Source organism: Salvelinus sp. IW2-2015, linkage group LG22 (genome assembly GCF_002910315.2).
Source record: "Salvelinus sp. IW2-2015 linkage group LG22, ASM291031v2, whole genome shotgun sequence".
In the NCBI taxonomy this organism is placed as follows: Eukaryota; Metazoa; Chordata; class Actinopteri; order Salmoniformes; family Salmonidae; genus Salvelinus; species Salvelinus sp. IW2-2015.
The window spans coordinates 19,643,938-19,664,539 of record NC_036862.1 but is presented as its reverse complement, the minus strand read 5'-3'; the positions used below and the strand labels follow the sequence as shown (position 1 = coordinate 19,664,539).

Genomic DNA, 20,602 nt, shown 5'->3' with positions numbered 1-20,602 from the left:
GCAAGGCACTTCAGAGGGTAGTGCGTACGGCCCAGTACATCACTGGGGCAAAGCTTCCTGCCATCCAGGACCTATACACCAGGCGGTGTCAGAGGAAGGCCCTAAAAATTGTCAAAGACCCCAGCCACCCCAGTCATAGACTGTTCTCTCTACTATCGCTTGGCAAGGGGTACCGGAGTGCCAAGTCTAGGACAAAAAGGCTTCTCAACAGTTTTTATCACTAAGCCATAAGACTCCTGAACAGGTAACCAAATGGTTACCCGGACTTTTTGCATTGTGTGCCCCCCCAACCCCTCTTTTACGCTGCTGCTACTCTCTGTTTATCTTATATGCATAGTCATTTTAACTATACATTCATGTACATACTACCTAAATTGGCCCGACCAACCAGTGCCAACGCACATTGGCTAACCGGGCTATCTGCATTGTGTCCCACCACCTGCCAACCCCTCTTTTTACACGTCTGCTACTCTGTTCATCATATATGCATAGTCACTTTAACGATACCAACATGTACATACTACCTCGATAAGCCTGACTAACAGGTGTCTATATATAGCGTTGCTACTCTTTTTTCAAATGTCTTTTACTTTTGTTTTATTTCTTTACTTACGGACACACACACACACACATACCTTTTTTTTTCTCGCACCATTGGTTAGAGCCTGTAAGTAAGCATTTCACTGTAAGGTCTACTACACCTGTTGTATTCGGCGCACGTGACAAATAAACTTTGATTTGAAAAGGTAGTTGTTGTGAAATTGTTAGATTACTTGTGTGATATTACTGCATGGTCGGAACTAGAGGGCATAAGCATTTCGCTACACTCGCATTAACATCTGCTAACCATGTGTATGTGACCAATAACATTTTATTTGATTCATCGATACGTATGCTATGTTGCTGGTAAAGTTGTCCCGCGCACCTACAGTGCTGGACAAAAGAAAGCTAGCCAGCTCATGGATGCAAACAATGTTCTTCCACAAAAACACAGCAAAACGACATAATCTGTTTCAGTAGCTATAGTTAGCTAGCTAACTATATAGCTAGGTGTCATCATCTAAAATAACCAGAATTTAWAAAGCAGTTCATATTTGATTAATGGTGGTCGGACCCATCTATGTGAAGCTAGCCTCAATAAGCATTAGCCACAATTGTTGATTTTGCGGTTAGCCTTTAAAATAAAAGTATGTCATTGACAGTGATGCAAATGAACACAAATAGTAGAATTATGCCATAATTGAATAGATCATGCTAAACGAGGTTGGAATGTTGTTTTATAAAATCAGCATAAAACAAGAATTTGTTAATTTGACAAAAATCTGTTTAAATCACACTGGATGTGTTATACTTTAGAATTGCACAGGGGGCATACTTATTTTACTGTAAAGCCTTACCTATGGATTGTGGATCAATGACATGGGGTATCAGTCTACTCAGTGACACCCAGAGAACATTAGCGTCGTAGCTCTTATTGCGGGACTCTGAAACAACTGTGAATTGAGCCACATTTATTGTCAACCTATTTGTATGGAACACTATTCCCAAGGAAAAACAATACTGCGTGGATGTTTTGAGTCTGATAACTCAGAAGAGGACGTTGGGAAATAAATATATTGGGTATTGAGTAGACTGATACCCCATTTAATTGATCCACAATCCTTAGGTAAAGCTGTACAGTGCAATATGAATGTCAATACACACAATAGGCTGACTGGGGAGGTGATTTCACACAGTCACAGTCCTGCGATAAGAGCTACAACGCTAATGTTTGAGTAAACTCGACACAGTTGTGTTCTGTGGGTGTCACCTAGTAGACTGGTACGCCATTTCATTGCCTCACATTCCAACCTTGATAACATTATCTAGTCTAAATATGGCATGATTACACCAATTGTAACCTTCTGAATCACTTTCAGAGGAACTTTTATTTTGAAGGCAAACAGCAAATTCCACCACTGTGCCTAATCCTTATTGTGGCTAGCTTCACAACACATAACCCGGTCCAGTCGAGGGGCACCAGCCAGATAACGTTAGCTTTGGGCAACAGCGTTAAGTAGTTGGCTCGCTATTTATTGAAGTTCAATTTCAATAGGCGAACAACAAGTGGCTACTGTTGATGATACATTTACTAGAAGAGTGAGACCAAGTTGAGATGCTGGACCAGGTGGATAAGGTATGATATAAGGCAGTTTATTAAAGTGTAAAGATATCTGAAATAGCGTGCACGGACCCTTTCATCAAGCTCAAATGGAACTCTCTGAAAGAAGCCCAGATAACAGAGTGCATATACATTTTATACAGTACAGAAAGTAGGTTGAGTCTGGAAGTTCTGGTCCTCTGGTTGGTTCTGATGAGTTGGGCGAGGTCTCCTTCGGGCTAGTATCACTGTCCCATTGGCTCTGAGTAGAGTTCTTTGTCTTCAGAAATGTTCAGCTAAAACAGGAGATTAGGTGTGTGCGTAGATGTTCCTATTTTGACATTTCTGTGTGTCTCTGTAAAATGTTCAGACTGAAGAGGAGTTTTTGTGTGTGCGTAGATGTTCCTGTCTTATCTGTGTTTATGAAAGGTTTACGTCAGCCCTCTGTCCTTGGGTATGTGTGTGTCTCAGTACCTCGTGAAATACAGTACCAAGCACCCTTTTCTTGTCAGTGTTGATAAAAGGTCTATGTCAGCCATCTGTCTCTGGGTGTGTGTGGGTCTCAGTATCTGCTATTAGTTTGTGAGAAACCCTGTTTGGAAAGAAGTTAGTTATAACAATGTAATAGCAAATATGCTTGTGTTATAATAAATGATATTTATTACACTACCTGGCTAATACTTCATCACAAGGATTCCTAAATCATTGATAAGAATAATGAAAATGACTGCAGTTTCTTCTGGTCATTGTTTTCAGGCTGGTTGGATGGTGCTAGCTAGGTAACGTTACCAAGCTAAAGCTAGCTAGCTAACCCAGAAGTTGTGGTTGAACAAGTAATGCTTTATTACCAACGCGGTATTGTAAACACATCGTTCGTGGCCGGTGTTTGCTTGTTTGCAGACTTTTTTGTGCAGCTTTGACAGTGCTACTGATAGTAGTGGCGGTGCTTGGCTTGCACGTGCAAATTTAGAACACACAACATTCTATAATAGAACTGTGTTACTTGTGTCTCTTTTTTGACACACAAAGACCCAAACGGCGTTCCATACATAGCAGGTCAATTAAACGTTATATATATAGATAAATGGGCAGTCATCACACTATCTTCTGTTCCATAAAGTTTCTGACCTCTTAAAAGAGGCATTGGTATGCTAACATTCAGGAGGGCTACGATCAAAGTACACTGAGAGGAAGAACAACATTTTGAATTGTGCCTGTCCTACACATGTCTAGATAAGTACGTCTCTGTCTATAGAAAACATCAGAAGACAAAGGAAACCAAGAGCAGTGGAGATGACTGACTCTCTTTACAGTACAGTTTTTATTTGCCAGGAAATAAATTATACCAAAAAAAGCAAAAAGTCTAACAAAAATATWATAATAATGCAACACATCTAAGTAGTTGAGCCCAACAGCCAGAATACTCCCATTCAAACAATGTACAGCATTATATCTTTACTCAAAGTAGGGACACACATTCATCTGGTAATGTTATGATCGATAAAACTTAGTTTTTCAAGTTTCCCCTCGGGGCTCCAGATATGCAAGTAGGGAAGGAGAGGAAGAGATACGTGTCTTATGATTACCCATCTGTTTACCATCATCACAAACACACTTAAACACAAACTGAAGCAAGATGTCAGTCTCATAACACAGTAAGAGTTGCTCTATATGAAATGTCTGTGCAGAGAAAAACATGAATTGTTACAACAAAAATTGAGTTTGTCATAGTTTAATACTGTTTATTTGTTGTTACTCATAAAGTGACCTAAGTTGTGTCATCTTAAAACATTGTTGAACATGGCAAAAATCTAGAGAATAGCTAAGTGTATCAGACAGTTACATTAAGTACATTACTCTGATAACATATCTTAAGAATGCGCTAATTGAGTGTCTGCTAAATTACTAAAATGTAATAACACTTTGCATACGTCCCAAATTACACCCTATATAGTGCACTACTTTTGACCAGAGCCCTATGGGCCTTGTTCAGAAGTAGTGCACTAAATATGAAATAGGGTGTCATTTGGGACAAAGGCTTCTTCTCCAGGTTGTTTTGATGCGTAACCATTAATGTCAGATACCAGGGAAGGAAGACATGAAAAAGAACAATGTTACTAAAACCTGGGCCTGCTGGACACAATGTCATTCAGTGGACGATATCACCGCATAAACTGTCAATAATGATAAACACACCTTTTATTCACAAAGATAGATATCCTTCAGAGTAACTGTTCTAAAGTTGAACTAGTCAGTCGGTTGAGAAATGTAACTAGTTCACGTGGAGGAGAGCCCTCGTATTGCCAGTTGACAGGTAGTAGAGTTAACCATACATGACATTACCCGGTAGAGTAAACTATTAACTGTTTTGTCAATAGTCATTGTGTGTACGTGTGTTTCTCATAGGTGTCCTCCACTGTAGAATGGTGGACTATACGGTATGTAGTGTGTATGAATTAAACATGGTAGGATGAAATACAGCCATGACATGATCAAACAATTCATAACTGCTAAATCCCAAGTAATGTTTCCATCATCTGACAATCACTTTGTCTTGAGGTGTCTAAATTGATTCCAATGTGGTTGCATTAAAATCAGTGAGAGACAAGAGGACATTGACACCTAGGTTGCGTCCCAAATGGCACCCTATTCCCTATATAGTGCACCACTTTTGACCAGGACCTATAGGGCTCTGGTCAAAAGTTGTGCACTATGTAGGGAATAGGATGCCATTTGGGACGCATAGTAATATCCCACACTACAACATTATCCCAATGCCAAAAGTAAAACTGAAACTAAAAAGAGTAAAAGCGGGATAGTGTTATTAAGTCGTCTCATACATTTAATCATGTAACATTACTACAAATCAATAAGTGGCTATGTACACCTAGTAGCCCACTACAGACCGGACCTATTTATCAAACACTCGCATACAAACCAACCACATTCTGATAAAAATGAAATAAATAAACAAGTCAGCACCACACGACCGCAACACATTTCTTTTTTTCTATCATCACCCCTCCCCACTCATATCATACTGCAACACAGTCTTCTGTAAAAGGTTGTGGGTAGGGTGCATTAATAGCAACACTGCAGTGCCGTTGCTTTAGCAACATGACCTCATCACAGGAAGTGCTCTAGTAGGAGGGGCTGTCTAGCTATTGCACTGGAGGTATTTTACTGGGGCACCCTATTCCATATATAGGATATCAAATATTTTTCCCTTAGTAGGGAATATATTTTTTTTTTCCTATATAGGGAACATAAACTACTTTTTGACCCCATAGAGCTCTGGTCAAAAATAATGCAGTACCTAGGGAATAGGGTGGCATTTGGGAAGAAACCTGGGTCATGACCAGTCATGACACCCCCTCATGGTCTGACAATAACACACCTGTCATGTCCTGTCCTGCACTGGCTATAGSTGGGGGAGAGAGAAGAATCAAAGATCGCTAGAGAGCTTTGTGACTTCGATCGATTGGATGACGCTGTGCAGCATTTAACAATCGATAGACACAACACACAAGTGTTCATAAAAATAATGATGAGCATTGAAAAGTAGAATGAAATTGATATATAAAGCCATTCAGACACACTGAAACACAGAAAAGTGCTGATGTTCTCGTTTGTTCTCACCCAGCGACTGGCTGATATGTGAGGAGTCATGATCCTCTCTGAGGGGTGTGGCAGTTGGGGGGGTGGAGGAAAGTGAGACACGCACACACACAGACAGACGCGCGCGCGACGGGTCCTCAGATGATTGCAAGACTTCCACAGAGCAACAAGCTGTCAAGGTGCAGACACACATATACATAGACACACACAGTACATTTGGCAAAATACACTCCTCTCTGTGTCTACTCCATAATGATATAGACCACTAGTCCGTTAGTCCTTTTGTCTGTCTCTGTGCGGACTGTGTAAGGAGGGTAAGGCAGGGAGTTTATTTATTTAATAATGTCTCTACTGTGATACTGAGACTGTCAGTCAGCCCCACTGTCCTCCTGGACCCCGAGGGGCACCACAGTCTGAAGACTACACCATCTATCTCATACAGCCAACCAACCCCCCCCCCCCCTCCGGGCCGCAGAGATATTCTCCTTCCTCTTCTTCTGAAACAACCACTCCTCCCTCCTCTTACTGCATTTCTTCTTCCTCCTGCAGCAGCGAGGGTCCAGCCAGGTCAAGCGGTAGGTAGGGGGTTCCAGTCCAGGTAAAGGGGTTCTATGCCATGTAGATAAAGGTGTTGATGTCTGTCTCGTCCCGTTTGATGTATTTGTGTTCGATGAGCCACTCGATCTGTTCCTTGATCATCTTCTTCTGGGGCAGGAACATGTTCTTAAGGATCTCTACCAGTTCTGTCTGTAGCTGGGCGTTACTGATCCTCTTCCTCATCTTCATAATCTGGATGATGGCCTCCTGGAGAGGGGTGGGTGGGTCAAACAACGTACAGCATTATATATCTTTACTCAATGTCGCGGCACACATTCAACTGGTATTGTTATGATTGATAAAACGTTGCAGGGTGGAAGGCAGTAGTGCTCCATTAAAGTCTTTGGGGGAAAAAAGTGCTGAAACTTCAGATTCCTCAAGTTGGACCTTTCAATGTGTAAAGTTACCTGGGTTCTTAATATTCTCAGCTGGACGATGCCCTCATTCTCCTCCTCTCTCATTCGCTCCGTGGTCAGCTGCAGTCGACCAATCAGATTAATCTTGCCCCTTTTTTGGACCTTGGAGTTTTTACTGAGAAACAGAGAGACTAAAGAACTCAATATCCGATCAGCCATCACACCTGAAACTGTTCCTCAACATTCCATCCTGGTCCTCAGTAGGAAACCATGACAACAAAGCATTCATCAACATTCAAACTTCCCCAAAATGAATGATGAGTTAGAATACATACAGGTACATTAACTAAATAGAGCATGAATCAACATGGTAAGCCAACAGCGGTTGAAGTAAGGTGCAATTAAGGTTGCAAAACACTGCCATCTTTCCCAAAAAGCCCAGGTTTTCAAGAAATATTCCTGGATTCAGGATGTAATAAGCAGGGAAATCTGGTATGCTCTTCTGAATTTGGGGAAAGTTACCAGAGTTTAGCAACCCCAGGTGCATTCAATGCCTTTATTAAGGTCAGGGGGCTAACACAATGTTGTGGGTTCAAAGCTACGTACATGAGAGAGAAGTCCTGGTTGACATAGAACAGGGTGCTGTCTGTGAAGTCTTTAGGGGAGGAGACTGAAGGCTCATAGGACAACACCTGTCTCTTCAGTTTAGGGAACGCTACCAGAGACTAGAGACAGAGAGGAGACAGCAGAGAGAGGGAGAGAAAAAGGAGAGGTCATTAGTTTGTTCTCTCAGTCTCTTCTCTGTGTATGAATTGTGTTTATATTGGCATGTGTGCTTTCATTTTTCATTCCCAGAGAGTGTGAGTGTGTGTGTATAAAGTACCCAGAGTCTGTTTGTGTGTGTATGTTACCCAGAGTGTGCGTCGTAGCTCAGCATCGGGCAGCTCGGTGGCCAATTTAAGGTTCTCGAAGCTGATTCGCTCCCGCGGCCGCTGGTTCCAGGCAAATAGGACAGCCAGCTGAAAGGTCGTGACCTCCAGGTCATAATGACCCATTTCGTTCTTGAAGGTGATCTAAACACACACACGCACAGGCACACACACACACAGGGGAGAGGAGGGGGATCACTATGCCGTTGGACATGAGATGATAGAAATATAATCCATGGAAAAACTACTGAGTGTGTGTGTTTGCTGTGTGTGTGTGTTTGCTGTGTGTGTGCGCGCGCATCTCCCACTCACGATGCCATTGGACATGAGATGGTGCCAGTGTAGTTTCCTCCCGCTGTGGTTCCTCTTGTAGAAGTCTTCTACCTCTGGGATCAGATCCTCCAGCTCAGTAGGCAGAGACACAAACACCTTCTCACTGCTCCTCGACCACGCCCCCGCATTCAGGATCTTTATATTCACACTGTCAGCTGGAGAGAGAGACAGAGAGAAAAGGAGGGTGGGAGAGAGAGACAAACAGAGAGAGGAAAGAGAGATAGACAAACAGAGAGAGACAAAGAGTATTAGTGCATTACTATGGTACACCAGCAGGAGGAGTATGGAGGCCGTGGTTAATAATCACACAAGCTCAAGCCATAGGTCTGTGTGTTTTCTACCTCGTAGAGCAAGTATGCGTTACCTGGTAGAGCCAGCTTGTTGTGTTTGTGCATCTCCTTGAAGACCTGGTTGAGATCGTCCGATACTTTAATGTCCTGGAACATCCTGGCCAGCTTATTCACATAGTCTGCAGGCATCCCCACCTCCTACAAACACACACGACCCAGGGGAAACCACACAATCAAAAGGGGGTAAAGAGAGAGAGAAAGAGTCTGTGTGTGTTTGTTTGTTTTTACCCTGAGCCACTCCACCATGTTCTCTTCTATCTCACTGTCGGCTGAGATGTCCAGGATCAGTCTTCTGGTCAGGTGGGCTTTATGGTACCTCATAAACACGTCCTTATTCTGAACATACTTCAATACCAGCAACTAGAGAGAGAAGACACATCCTTATTCTAAACATACTTCAACACCAGCAGCTAGAAGAGTTCGGGATGAACAGGATAGAAGACTACAGCTGCATCCTAATTCTACACCCTTCTCGTCATGGATTTCACAACAGCCAATGTTTACACCAATCCAATGCTTTACAATCCATGACTAGCGTTTGAGAATGCGGGCTCATTCTACAGTACTAGGGTAGAGTCTTCACCACTTCTTTGAGTTTGAGTTCTATCTCCTCTGAGGTGAGTTTCTTGCTCAGGGTGGTTTTCCTCAGCAGCATGTCACAGTAGTTAGCTAGCAGCTCTGGACACTTCGACTCTGGCTGGGTTTTCAGACCTACCCTGTAGAGAGACACACATATGAATAGTACACATAGAAGTATAATTACTAAAACAGGCGTCTACATTCAAGTCTATGGATGCATCCTGATTCTTCACCCTTTCTCCGAAGTCTACACGTGCACACTTTCTTGCGTGAATTTGACAATAATGGAAACTACCTCCAGCCAATTGTTACACAAATCATATGCTTTTAAATCCATGATGGGGAGTGTGAAAATGCAACCTAAGGAACAGGGTAAAGAATCGAGATGCAGCTAAAGTTCCGTGATGGGTGGACCAGCAGCCATACTGACCCATAACCAAGGAATATAATATAAACATAAAACCCAGGTTTGTCTTACCCTTTCTGTTTGAGGGGCAGCTCCAGTTTAAAGATGGTGGCATCGTTCACCACAGCTTTGTAGGCCTGAAGAGAAACACAGAACTGTCAAACCTCCCGCTACCCCCCTTTGTTTCTCTTCCTCCGTCCATCCCCCTTTTCTCTCCACCCCTCCATTCCATCTGCTCTCTTCAACCCTTTTCTCTCACTTAATGTCTCTGCCCTCTCGTCCCCCTTTTTTTCTCCTCCATCCCCCCTTCTCTCCACCCCTCCGTCTCCTCCCTTCACCCCCTTTTCTCTCGCTGTATGCATGTACAGTACCAGTCAAACATTTGGACACACCTGCTCTTTCAAGTTTTTTTTTATTTTTTCTACATTGTAGAATAATAGTGAAGACATCAAAACTATGAAATAACACATATGGAATCATGTAGTAACCKAAAAAAGTGTTAATCAAATCAAAACATATTTTATATTCTTAAAGTAGCCACCATTTACCTTGATGACAGCTTTGCACACTCTTGGCATTCTCTCAACCAGCTTCATGAGGTTGTCACCTGGAATGCATTTCAATTAACAGGTGTGCCTTGTTAAAAGTTCCTTTTGTGGAATTTCTGTCCGTCTTAATGCATTTGAGCTGATGGTTTCGGATTTCTAAACTTTGAATATTATTAGTCATCAGTTATACTAGAGACATAAGGTGTGCCATAGTCTAGGGTCTACACCAGAAGTTAATGGGTATCTGTAGGAGGAATGGATAAGGTAGATGTAGTTAAGCTTGGAATGTACTGAGTGACGGGAAGACGATCACATGTTGGCAGGCACTGATAAGGGTGGAGAGCTGTGGATTAGTGAGGAAGGGGGTCAGGTCAGATTAAGGGAGAAGGAACAGTTTATTGCCCGTATCACTTAATTTCCTGCCTAGCAACAAAGATAAAATGTTTAAAGAGAAGGAGGAGATTCCACCCCAAATTGGGGTATATATATATATATACCACCACTCGTGGAACCATGTCTTTGTCTTATGTAGCTGTATCGACCCAATMGGTGAATAAAATTGGTTGGAGCTTTCATAGTGTCTGTTCATTTCTTACTCTGATATTTAGAACCTAACAGAGCCAATCAGTTGTGTTGTGACATGGTAGGGGTGGTATACAGAAGATAGCCTTGGTAAAAGTCCAAGTCCATATTATGGCAAGAACAGCTTAAATAAGTAAAGAGAAATGACAGCCCATCATTACTTTAAGACATGAAGGTCAGTCAATCCGTAATATTTCAAGAACTTTGAAAGTTTCTTCAAGTGCTGTCGCAAAAACCATGAAGCACTATGATGAAACTGGCTCACATGAGGACCGCCACAGGAAAAGAAGACCCAGAGTTACCTCTGCTGCAGAGGATAAGTTCATTAGAGTTACCAGCCCAAATAAATGCTTCACAGAGTTCAGGTAACAGACACATCTCAACATCAACTGTTCAGAGGAGACTGCATGAATCAGGCCTTCATGGTCAAATTGCTACAAAGAAACCACTACCAAAGGACACCAATAAGAAGAAGAGACTTGCTTGGGTCAAGGAACATGAGCAATGGACATTAGACCGGTGGAAATTTGTCCTTTGGTCTGTTGAGTCCAAATGTGAGATTTTTGGTTCCAAAAATGTGTCTTTGTGAGATGCAGAGTAGGTGAATGGATGATCTCCGCATGTGTGGTTCCCAACGTGAAGCATGAATGAGGAGGTGTGATGGTGCTTTGCTGGTGACAATGTCAGTGATTTATTTAGAATTCAAGACACACTTAACCAACATAGCTACCACAGCATTCTGCAGCGATATGCTATCCCATCTGGTTTGCACTTAGTATCATTTGTTTTTCAACAGGACAATGACCCAACACACCCCCAGGCTGTGTAAGGGCTATTTGACCAAGAAGGAAAGTGATGGAGTGCTGCATCAGATGACCTGACCTCAACAATCACCCAACCTCAACCCAATTGAGATGGTTTGGGAAGTGTTGGACCGCAGTGAAGGAAAAGCAGCCAATAAGTGTTCAGTATAATTGGGAATTCCTTCAAGACTGTTGGAAAAGCATTCCAGGTGAAGCTGATTGAGAGAATGCCAAGAGTGTGCAAAGCTGTCAGGAAGCCAAAGGGTGGCTACTTTGAAGAATCTCAAATATAAAATATATTTAGATTTGTTTAACACTTTTGTGGTTACTAAATTATTCTATATGTGTTATTTCATAGTTTTGATGTCTTCACTATTATTCTACAGTGTAGAAAATACTAAAAATAAAGAAAAACCCTTGAATGAGTAGGTGTGTCCAAACGTTTGACTGGTGCTGTATGTGTATGTGTGTACCTTGTCTCTGGCGGTGAGGAATCGAGGGTCATCCTGAAAAGCCTCCTTCACCAGTTTACTGAAACGGTTAAACAACGTCAGCAGCTGCTCCACGTACTTCTCAGAGTCCTACACACCGGAATAAAAAGAGAAACATACAGATATACTGTATGTTACAGATAGATTTTGAGTGAGTGTGTGTGTGTCTGTGTGTATATACATGTTTTACTACACTTACTAGTATCAGAAGTCCTCACAAAAATAGTAAACCAACTAAAATTCAGAGAAGTGAGGACATTTTTAGGCTTAGGGTTAAAATTTGGGTTAGGTTTAGGCGTTACGGTTAGGTTTAGGAGTTAGGGTTAGGTGTTAGGGTTAGGGGTTAAGGAAAATAGGATTTTAAATGATAATCAATTGTTGGTCCCCAAAAAGTCCTCACAAGTATAGTAAGACATGGCTCTGTGTGTGTGTACATACAGAAGTGATAGTCTCTGCAGCAGCCACCATATCAGCCAGCCCAGCGTTCATGATGTGATCCTCCAGATCTTTCAGCATGGGCTCTATCCCACTAGGAACCTTATCCATCAGGGAAAACATCAGGTGGAGCTCTGCAGGGTGAAGGACATTAACGTCACACAACGAAGGACCCTTTCTACAACCGGTCCCAAGGTTGGTAGGTAACAGTAGTAATGTAACATGTTACTCACTGTCTGTCTCGTTGCGTTTGATCATGCCGGGACATTCGGCCAGGATGGTTTCTTTAAACGACGTCACCAGAGCGTTCACACAACATTCCATCTGTCTCTTATACACATCTAGATGTGTATAAGAGACAGGAATATGAGTTTAAACCAGTCTATACAGCCTCGTGGGTAAACCGTCTACTCACAGCTTGGACAGAGTTACATTCACGACGAGTCTCAAGGTATCGAACTGCCCTCTTCTCCTCTTCTCTTAGCTTTGTGTCTGCCTGCAAGACACACACACAGTCAGTGAATGTATACACACTCACTGAGAGACATTGTCACAACACACACACAGAGCGCAGTCCTTACATATTTCATGTAGTTCTGGACTCCGTTCTGCTGTAGATATGATGGGGCCTGTGTTCTGTAGAACCTCTCAGTTGAGTCCAGGTAGGCCTTCTCAAAGTTATCTCTGTAGATCTGGAGCTTGTCTTCAGGGTTAGAGCACAGGTTGACTACACACACACGCACACACACACACACTTTGTCAAAATACCGAAAACATACCATACTTCACAAAAACATCCCATATAAAATGTGTGGATGTTAGCCACTCAGGGTGTATATGTCCTACCATATGATTCTCGTACTCCTATAACCAGCTGGGAGTCAAAAGCCTCTCCCAGCCTCTCAGCGTGAACCAGCTTCATAGCACTGTCCTGAAGACGGCTCTTTATGTTGGAGAAGATTGACTCGTTCCATGTGTCCAACATCAACTAGAGGAGAGGCAGAGGGGGATATATATATAAATAAAAGAGAGAGCGAGCGAGAGAGAAAAAGCAGGACAAGACAGTTGATGCATACCATCAAAAAGAAGAGCATTGTCCATCTCTCCCCTCCTTGCGTACGATGCTGTACTCTACATTAGACTCATTGTTGCTGCCCTGCCTCTCTCCTTCCTCCTCTCCCTCATTCCCATCTCCTCACCTTGCGTACGATGCTGTCCTCAACGTTAGACTTCTTGTTGCTGCCCTGCTTCCCCATCAGTGTGATCTCCAGCTGACAGAAGGGTTTGGGCAGGATGTCACACTGCGTGAAAAACTTCCTCCACTCCACAATGTAGGCCTTCAGTAACGCTGTGTCATCCTGGTGACTCAAAACACGCTGCCATGGAAATACATGTCAGAGGTTAGGTCAGAGACAGCTTGCATAGGTAGAGGTTAGGATTCAGAGGTTTAAGGGTCAGCCTCTTGCTTACAACTGTTATCACTGTACTGGAAAGGTGTGTGTGTGTGTGTATGTGTGAAGAATGGCACATTCCAACCTCAAATGGGATTTCAACCATTACCGAAACCCTTCCCCTGTAACCCACTGTTCCACTTACGTTCTGAGCTTGTTTGATGAAGTCTAGGATGTCTTCTTTGAGCGCCTGGTGGATCTTAGCTGGGCCCTTATCATCCCACAGACACACAGCATGGACATCTCTGCAACACACAATAACAAGTGTAGGGTTTTTGTGTGTGTGCGGTGCAGTATGTGTGTGTGTCTTCTGTGCAGTTTGGTGTGGTGTGATGCAGTGTGTGTATCTTACGAGAAGAGGTCGAACCACTGCTGCTTGGTGACAGCCTCCTGTCTCAGCAGCTTGAGAACAATGGGCCTCATCAAGTCCCACTTGTCCTCAAACTGCAAGGAGCCTTTATTCTGGAGAGAGATGATACTACTATTACTACTCACTACAACTATACTGTTACTACTCAGGGTCGTATTCATTAGTACACACGGTGGAAAATGTTTGGCAACAGAAAATGAAAACAAGCATTTCTTTTTGGACAATTTCAAGTAGTCACTCTCTGTTTCAGCCTGTTTGCTTCTATTTTGTGCCTAGTGAATATGACCCAGTACTCACTACAACTACTGTCAAACTGCAATGGGACATTATTCTGGAAAGAAACTGAAACAATTACTTTTACTACCTGTTACTTAGTATCTCAGACTACAGAGAGCCTTCACTCTGCAGAGAGATGACACTACTCACGACCACACAGTATCTAGAGCCATTCATTCTGGAGAGAGACGAGAACAACACTGTTCCTACTTACTAACCCATTACCCAGTAACTTGCTACTGACGCTGTTCTGAATCAAATTGTATGTTTAATCGTAGTTTTCTATTCTATTCTTTTAAAACATAACGTTACAATGGTTTAGTTCGCTAAAATAAATCCGGCTTCAACTAAAACCTTAGCTACAGACAACAGTGTAGTTGCACCCAACTCTGATCAATCTGTAGCAGTCAAGACTGTATGCGCTAAAATAAATCCTGCTTCCACTAAAACCTTAGCTACAGACTACATTGTCAACAGTGTAGTTGTACCCAACTCTGAACAATCTGTAACGGTCAAGACTGTATGTACAGTTTGCTGTGCTGGAGAACTGACAAACAGAACTAATGTAATGTTAGCTTTCCAATTCAGCTGATTGTTCCACCACCTGGACAAGCCTTCTGCATATTCTCTTACAGTTTGATGTGGACAGACAACCGTTACTACAATGAACTGTGAATTATATTATTGATTAACTATCAATTTAAAAGACGAAATGCTTATGCCGGTGACAACTGTATTGCACGTTAGCCAGATGGCTGGCTAGCTAAATTGTCTTAGCATCCCTTGCTAGCTAACTAGCAAGAGAGACCTTTCTGTTGCCTTAAATGCAACAACAACTAAAAACTGTCAAACAGTGTTCGTGGTCGGGTTTGTTTTTAACTCATTCATTAACTTATTTACATCCAGACTATCGGCATCGGGCGCATAATTACGTGTTCAAATCCAGGTAAAATGTTGAAATTAAGAGGCTCTTACCTTTAACAAATGAGACGTCGCCATGTTTCCTCCAACTTGTGCACTCCTCGCGCAGTCTCGCGAGAGTATGGTTGGACGGAATTAGGTAACGTAGRTTCCGACCTAAAAATAAACAGAGAAAAAGGCTAGATATTTGTCCAGTTTACAGTATTGTGTCATGACATTTTAACTGCCCTTTTTATGTGCTGCTCTTTGTCAACTAAATGCACATAAGACACTGCACCAACTAGGATATTGCAGGTGTTGGAAAGTAAATACAGTAGGCCACAGTTGCCTGGGCTGGGCCAGTGCTAAACTTAGCTGCCATGGACTTGACTGCCATTGAACCACTGAGTTCTATTAAAGGTCAGTGCATGGTATGTACAGTAGCTATGTGACTTGGAGACAAGCAAGTAACATAGAGAAGGGATATGTGCCCTGTTCAAATCCACACAGCCTTCCCCTTTCCTCTTATTTCCTTCCTTTATTCATTCAAGCCTTTCCTCCCACTTTCCTTCCTTGGGTGGAGTAATTACCTAGCTGAAATGAAGTAATCACTGATCTAAATACCCCCCAACCCCCTCCCACAGTTTCACACACACCCATTTTCACCCACTTTGTACCACACACTTTCATCACTACTGTAACACCTATTATCTGAAAACACTAAGTAGTCTTTGCACTTTGATTAGAGAACACTGTTAATCATTCAGCCCAGGCAGCACAGTAGACATTTAAAAGCCCCAGGACAGGCAGCACACAGCAGTGTATTCCCCATCCCAGGACCCCACTGTTACAGTGAGACAACATGGCTGAGAAGGACCCAGAGGGGATTATAGCWACAGACCCCAGAAATAATTATGATAGAAAATGCCTTATTATCCGGAAGCTTCTGAAGTTCAACCCTAAAGAAGTGTTTACATGGTGAGTCTGTGGGGAGAGAAAACTCAACTGGAGAGAGAGCGAGAGATGTTATATCAGTGATCATCTCCATTCCATCTGGCAACCTATCCTTTATATAGTGCACTACTTTTAACCAGCTCCCTATGGGCTCTGATCGAAAGTAGAGCACTATATAGGGAATATGGTGCCATGTCGGACAGATAGTGACATAGTGGAGATCTATCAATGTCTAAGAATGGAGGGTGTCCKCTGTCCAGTAGTTGTGAATGTCCCTGGCGGCTACCATACAGATGCCTGGACTGAGTTGTGATAAAACCCTTATGAAGACTATAGGGCCGAAACATGTTGGTGTTACCAAGAAAGACACAGCTTTATCAACGTCTACTGTCTTCCAGAGTTGCTGAATTTCTGCTTCACTTATGCTTTGTCCTAACAGGCAGCTGGTGAAGACAGTAGCCATGGGTCAGGGTTTGGCTGTTCTCATGTGTGGCACAGCAGTAACATCCCAGTACCTGGCTTCAGACTACCACGTGGACGCGCCCATGCTTCAGAGCTTTGTGAGCTACACACTGCTCTGCCTCACCTACACCACAGCTCTGCTGTTCAGAACAGGTACACACACACACTCAGGCACACCAATGTTCTGCTTTAAAGAACAGGTAGTCTCTCTCACACACACACCACCCCAGGGTGCTCCTCGTCAGAATATTACATTTGTCAACTCTAAACGTTTTTATAATTGTGTAGCAGTGCAATAACCTCCAGGCTACCCTCTCCTAACGTACTATAGGGGATGGCAATATGTTTCCGATTTTAAAGAAGAGGTGGTGGAAGTATCTCCTAGTAGGCTTGGTGGACGTCGAGGCTAACTACACAGTGGTTAAAGCTTACCAGTACACTAACACTCACCAGTATACAGGTCAGAACTACGAGGAGGTGGTGTGTATGTCTGTATGTTTTTGTGTGTGGTGCGAGTTTGCGTTGCCTGCCGGGCATGGCAGTGTTTAGTGTGCATGTGTGTGTGGTGCTGAGTTATGTCAATGTATGTGACTATTCTGGTGTGTCTCTCTGTCTTCCAGCTGCTGGACTGTTTTGTGATCCCTGTGTTGATGATACTCTCATGCTGGTTCCTGAGACTGCTACAGACCCGTCCACTACATATCTGTGTGTGTCTGTCGCTGGGGTGGGGGCCATGGTGGGAGCTGATCTACTGGCTGGACGAGACTTGGGATCCAGTAAGACCCACTCCATTCATTCGTTAATTCATTAATTATTTCATTCAATCTCTCAGTTCATATCATAATATAGTAACATATAACCTCACCTCTTTCCACATCCTCCTCTCCTATCTCGCTCCTCTCCTCGCTCTCTCCTAGCTCAGACGTTCTGCTAGTGGATGGCATTGGTCGCTGCTCAGTGCCAGCCTATATGCTGTGTCAACTTGTGTCAGGAGTACACGTCAAACCTCAGCAGTGTAGAGTTCCTAGCATGGTCGGCCTGTTCGGCACACTCATCAGTGGCATACAGCTGTAGTGTGTGTGTTTAGCGTGTGTGTGCGCATGCGTGTGGATGTGTGTTGGGGTACCATGTTCGGGGAGAAAGTAGTAGAATGGGAATGTGGTTGATTTGAGTGGTCTGCTGTGTTCCTACAGGGGTGTTCTGGGAGCATAACAACGTGGCAAACATCCAATGGGACTGGAGAATCGGTTAGTACCACATAAACAAAAATATACAAGTAACTGGCAAAATAAATAAACTCTGCGTAAATTGAGGGGATCATCGTATATTTGAAAGCAGGTACTTCCACACAGGTGTGGTTTCTGAGTTAATTAAGCAATTACATCCATCATGCTTAGGGTCATGTAAAAAAATGCCAGTTGCACATTATTTTGGCTACCACGGAGCAGTGGGAGAAAGAAATCAGGACTAAAGAGGGGGTCTAAAGGTGCATAGGGGGTGTAAAGGGTGTGTGTGTGTGTGTGTGTGTGTGTTGGTGTGGGTTGTGTGTTGTGTGGTGTGTGTTGTGTGTGTGTGTGTGTGTGTGTGTGGTGTGTGTGTGTGTGTGTGTGTGTGTGTGTGTGTGTGTGTGTGTGGTGGTAGTCAGGTCCGACAGATCTCAACACAATTGAACACTTATGGGAGATTCTGGAGCTGCACCTAAGACAGCGTTTTCCACCACCATCAACAAAACACCAAATGATGGAATTTCTTGTTGAAGAATGGTGTCGCATCTCTCCAGTATAGTACCAGACACTTGTAGAATCTATGCCAAGGTGCACTGAAGCTGTTGTGGCGGCTCGTGGTGACCCAACGCCCWATTAAGACACTTTATGTTGGTGCTTCCTTTATTTTGGCAGTTACCTGTATATTTGTTGACATTAAAAAAATAAAAATAAAAGATTAAAGAGACAGGACAGTGTAGAAGAAGGAAAGTAAGGAGAGGGTTTGTTACAAAGTAGTTGTGGGTCCGCAGATTTGGTAGTGTAAACGACTAGACCACCCCAGGGCACCGGTTATTACCTCTCTCTTAGGGTTACAGACGTGGTGGTGGTTACAGATGTTTTGGTGGCAAGGTTACAGAGAGTACAGAATGTATGCTGTGTTAGCTTGCAGAAGTACAGTTTCAACATACAGCACTTTGCTGCTCTTTATCTTGGGTTTTATGGGAGCTGCAACAGTTGATCTTCCTTGTTAATAATACTTTCTGCCCTGTATAATGACTGTATGTGTTTTCTGTTCAGGCCTATTGTTCTCTGACTACACCCAGTACAGCTGTATGAATGAGTAGAGAGAGTAGAGTAGTAGTACTCTGTTGATTCCAACTTGGGAAATTGTTTAATCACCACAAGCATAATCAATGATTACAAAACACAAGACAAGGATCAATAATATTCAGATAAGAACACATAATAAAATATTGAAAAGACAGATGCACCTTTGGAGTGATCAGAGAGCCACGTAAAACATATTAGAAATGCTGTTGTCGGTCATACTCTGCCAAAACAAGGATCAGCAATGTATAGTATAGTATGTTCATTTTATAATGTATACTTCTTCTCTCCCCAGGCCTGCTGTTTGCTGGCTATGCCCTGTGTATGTACATCCTGTACAGCTGTATGCCCATAGTGGTCAAGAAGACCAGTGCTACAGCAGTCAACCTCTCCCTCCTCACTACAAACCTCCTCAGCCTCTTCTGTGGTCTGTTTCTCTTTCAATACACGGTTAGTACACACACACACACACAGCAGAAACACTGAGGATAGTGGGTACAGTAGGTTGAGCCATTTGACAGTTCAGTTAGTGATTGTGTTTTCTGAACAGATAAAGAGATGAGTTAATCAATGATTTGATGACTCCATAGATGGGTGATAGATTGATTAATTGCTGCTAAACTATGTCTGTACTCGCGGTAATCTCTGTCAAACTTGTCGAATCTAATCTCTGTGAGATCAAGGAGACAGTAGTAAAAAGATCAGTACCCAGAAACAGAGGTAGAGCTGTCCTGATCACAGGACACAGCTGACCTTATCTTAAAACATCTTAGTCCAGCAGAGAAATCCCCTGGTCACCGTGTCCCTGTTCAGTGTATTGATGACTGTTGTTAACGTGTAATCTACTATGGCCTCATATAGCTCATCTGGTGTGTGTGTGTGTGTAGTTCTCAGGTCTGTACATTGTGTCTCTGGTGATCATCCTGGTGGGCTTTGTCTCCTTCAACGCTGTGGCAACGACCCCTAACCCTGCAGACCCCATCACCCCCTCTGTGGGCTGGAAGGAGGGTGGCTATGACAACCCTGATGACATCATCAATGAAGAAGTGGTGGTGGCAGTCTTGGAGGAGCAGGAAGAGGAAGAGGGTGAATGCCCAGGGGTATRGTGGAATCAGAGAACACAGTATGAGGAAGTACCGGCGATGTGATCTGATCTACCAGACAAGCACTTCCCAAGAGTCTATAGCTGTTCATCTCCTTGTCTCCTTTCTTTCATTCTTACCATTCTAACAGATCTACAGATTCACCGGTGTACAGTTGAAGTTGGAAGTTTACATACACTTAGGTTGAAGTCATTAAAACTTGTTTTTCAACCACTCTACAAATTTCTTGTTAAAAAACTATAGTTTTGGCAAGTCGGTTAGGACATCTACTTTATGCATGAAACAAGTAACTTTTCCYACAATTGTTTACAGACAGATTATTTCACTTATAATTCACTGTATCACAATTCCAGTGGGTCAGAAGTTTACARACACTGAGTTGACTGTGCCTTTAAACAGCTTGGAAAATTCCAGAAAATTATGTTATGGCTTTAGAAGCTTCTGATAGGCTAATTGACATCATTTGACTCAATTGGAGGTGTATCTGTGGATGTATTTCAAGGCCTACCTTCCAGCTCAGTGCCTCTTTGCTTGACATCATGGAAGTAATCAAAAGAAATCACCAAGACCTCAGAAAGAAATGGTAGACCTCCACAAGTCTGGTTCA

General features: G+C 42.9%; 1 protein-coding gene and 1 pseudogene across 1 annotated transcript; one reads left to right on the top strand and one right to left on the bottom strand.

Moving 5' to 3' along the window:
* Positions 1-3,856: 3,856 nt before the first annotated feature.
* Positions 3,857-15,343, bottom strand: LOC111949487 (cullin-5). The gene is made up of 19 exons (XM_024134504.2): positions 15,240-15,343; positions 13,971-14,080; positions 13,764-13,863; positions 13,367-13,543; positions 13,014-13,155; positions 12,749-12,894; positions 12,583-12,663; positions 12,401-12,491; positions 12,171-12,301; positions 11,715-11,822; positions 9,381-9,445; positions 8,907-9,039; positions 8,552-8,683; positions 8,338-8,461; positions 7,953-8,128; positions 7,623-7,784; positions 7,318-7,436; positions 6,763-6,886; positions 3,857-6,562 (listed from the first exon to the last, which is right to left on the bottom strand). The coding sequence occupies exons 1-19, from the start codon at positions 15,261-15,263 to the stop codon at positions 6,368-6,370; spliced, it is 2,340 nt and encodes a 779-aa protein (XP_023990272.1). The 5' UTR covers positions 15,264-15,343; the 3' UTR covers positions 3,857-6,367.
* Positions 15,344-15,626: 283 nt separating this feature from the next.
* Positions 15,627-20,250, top strand: LOC111949814 (solute carrier family 35 member F2-like; annotated as a pseudogene).
* Positions 20,251-20,602: the final 352 nt, after the last annotated feature.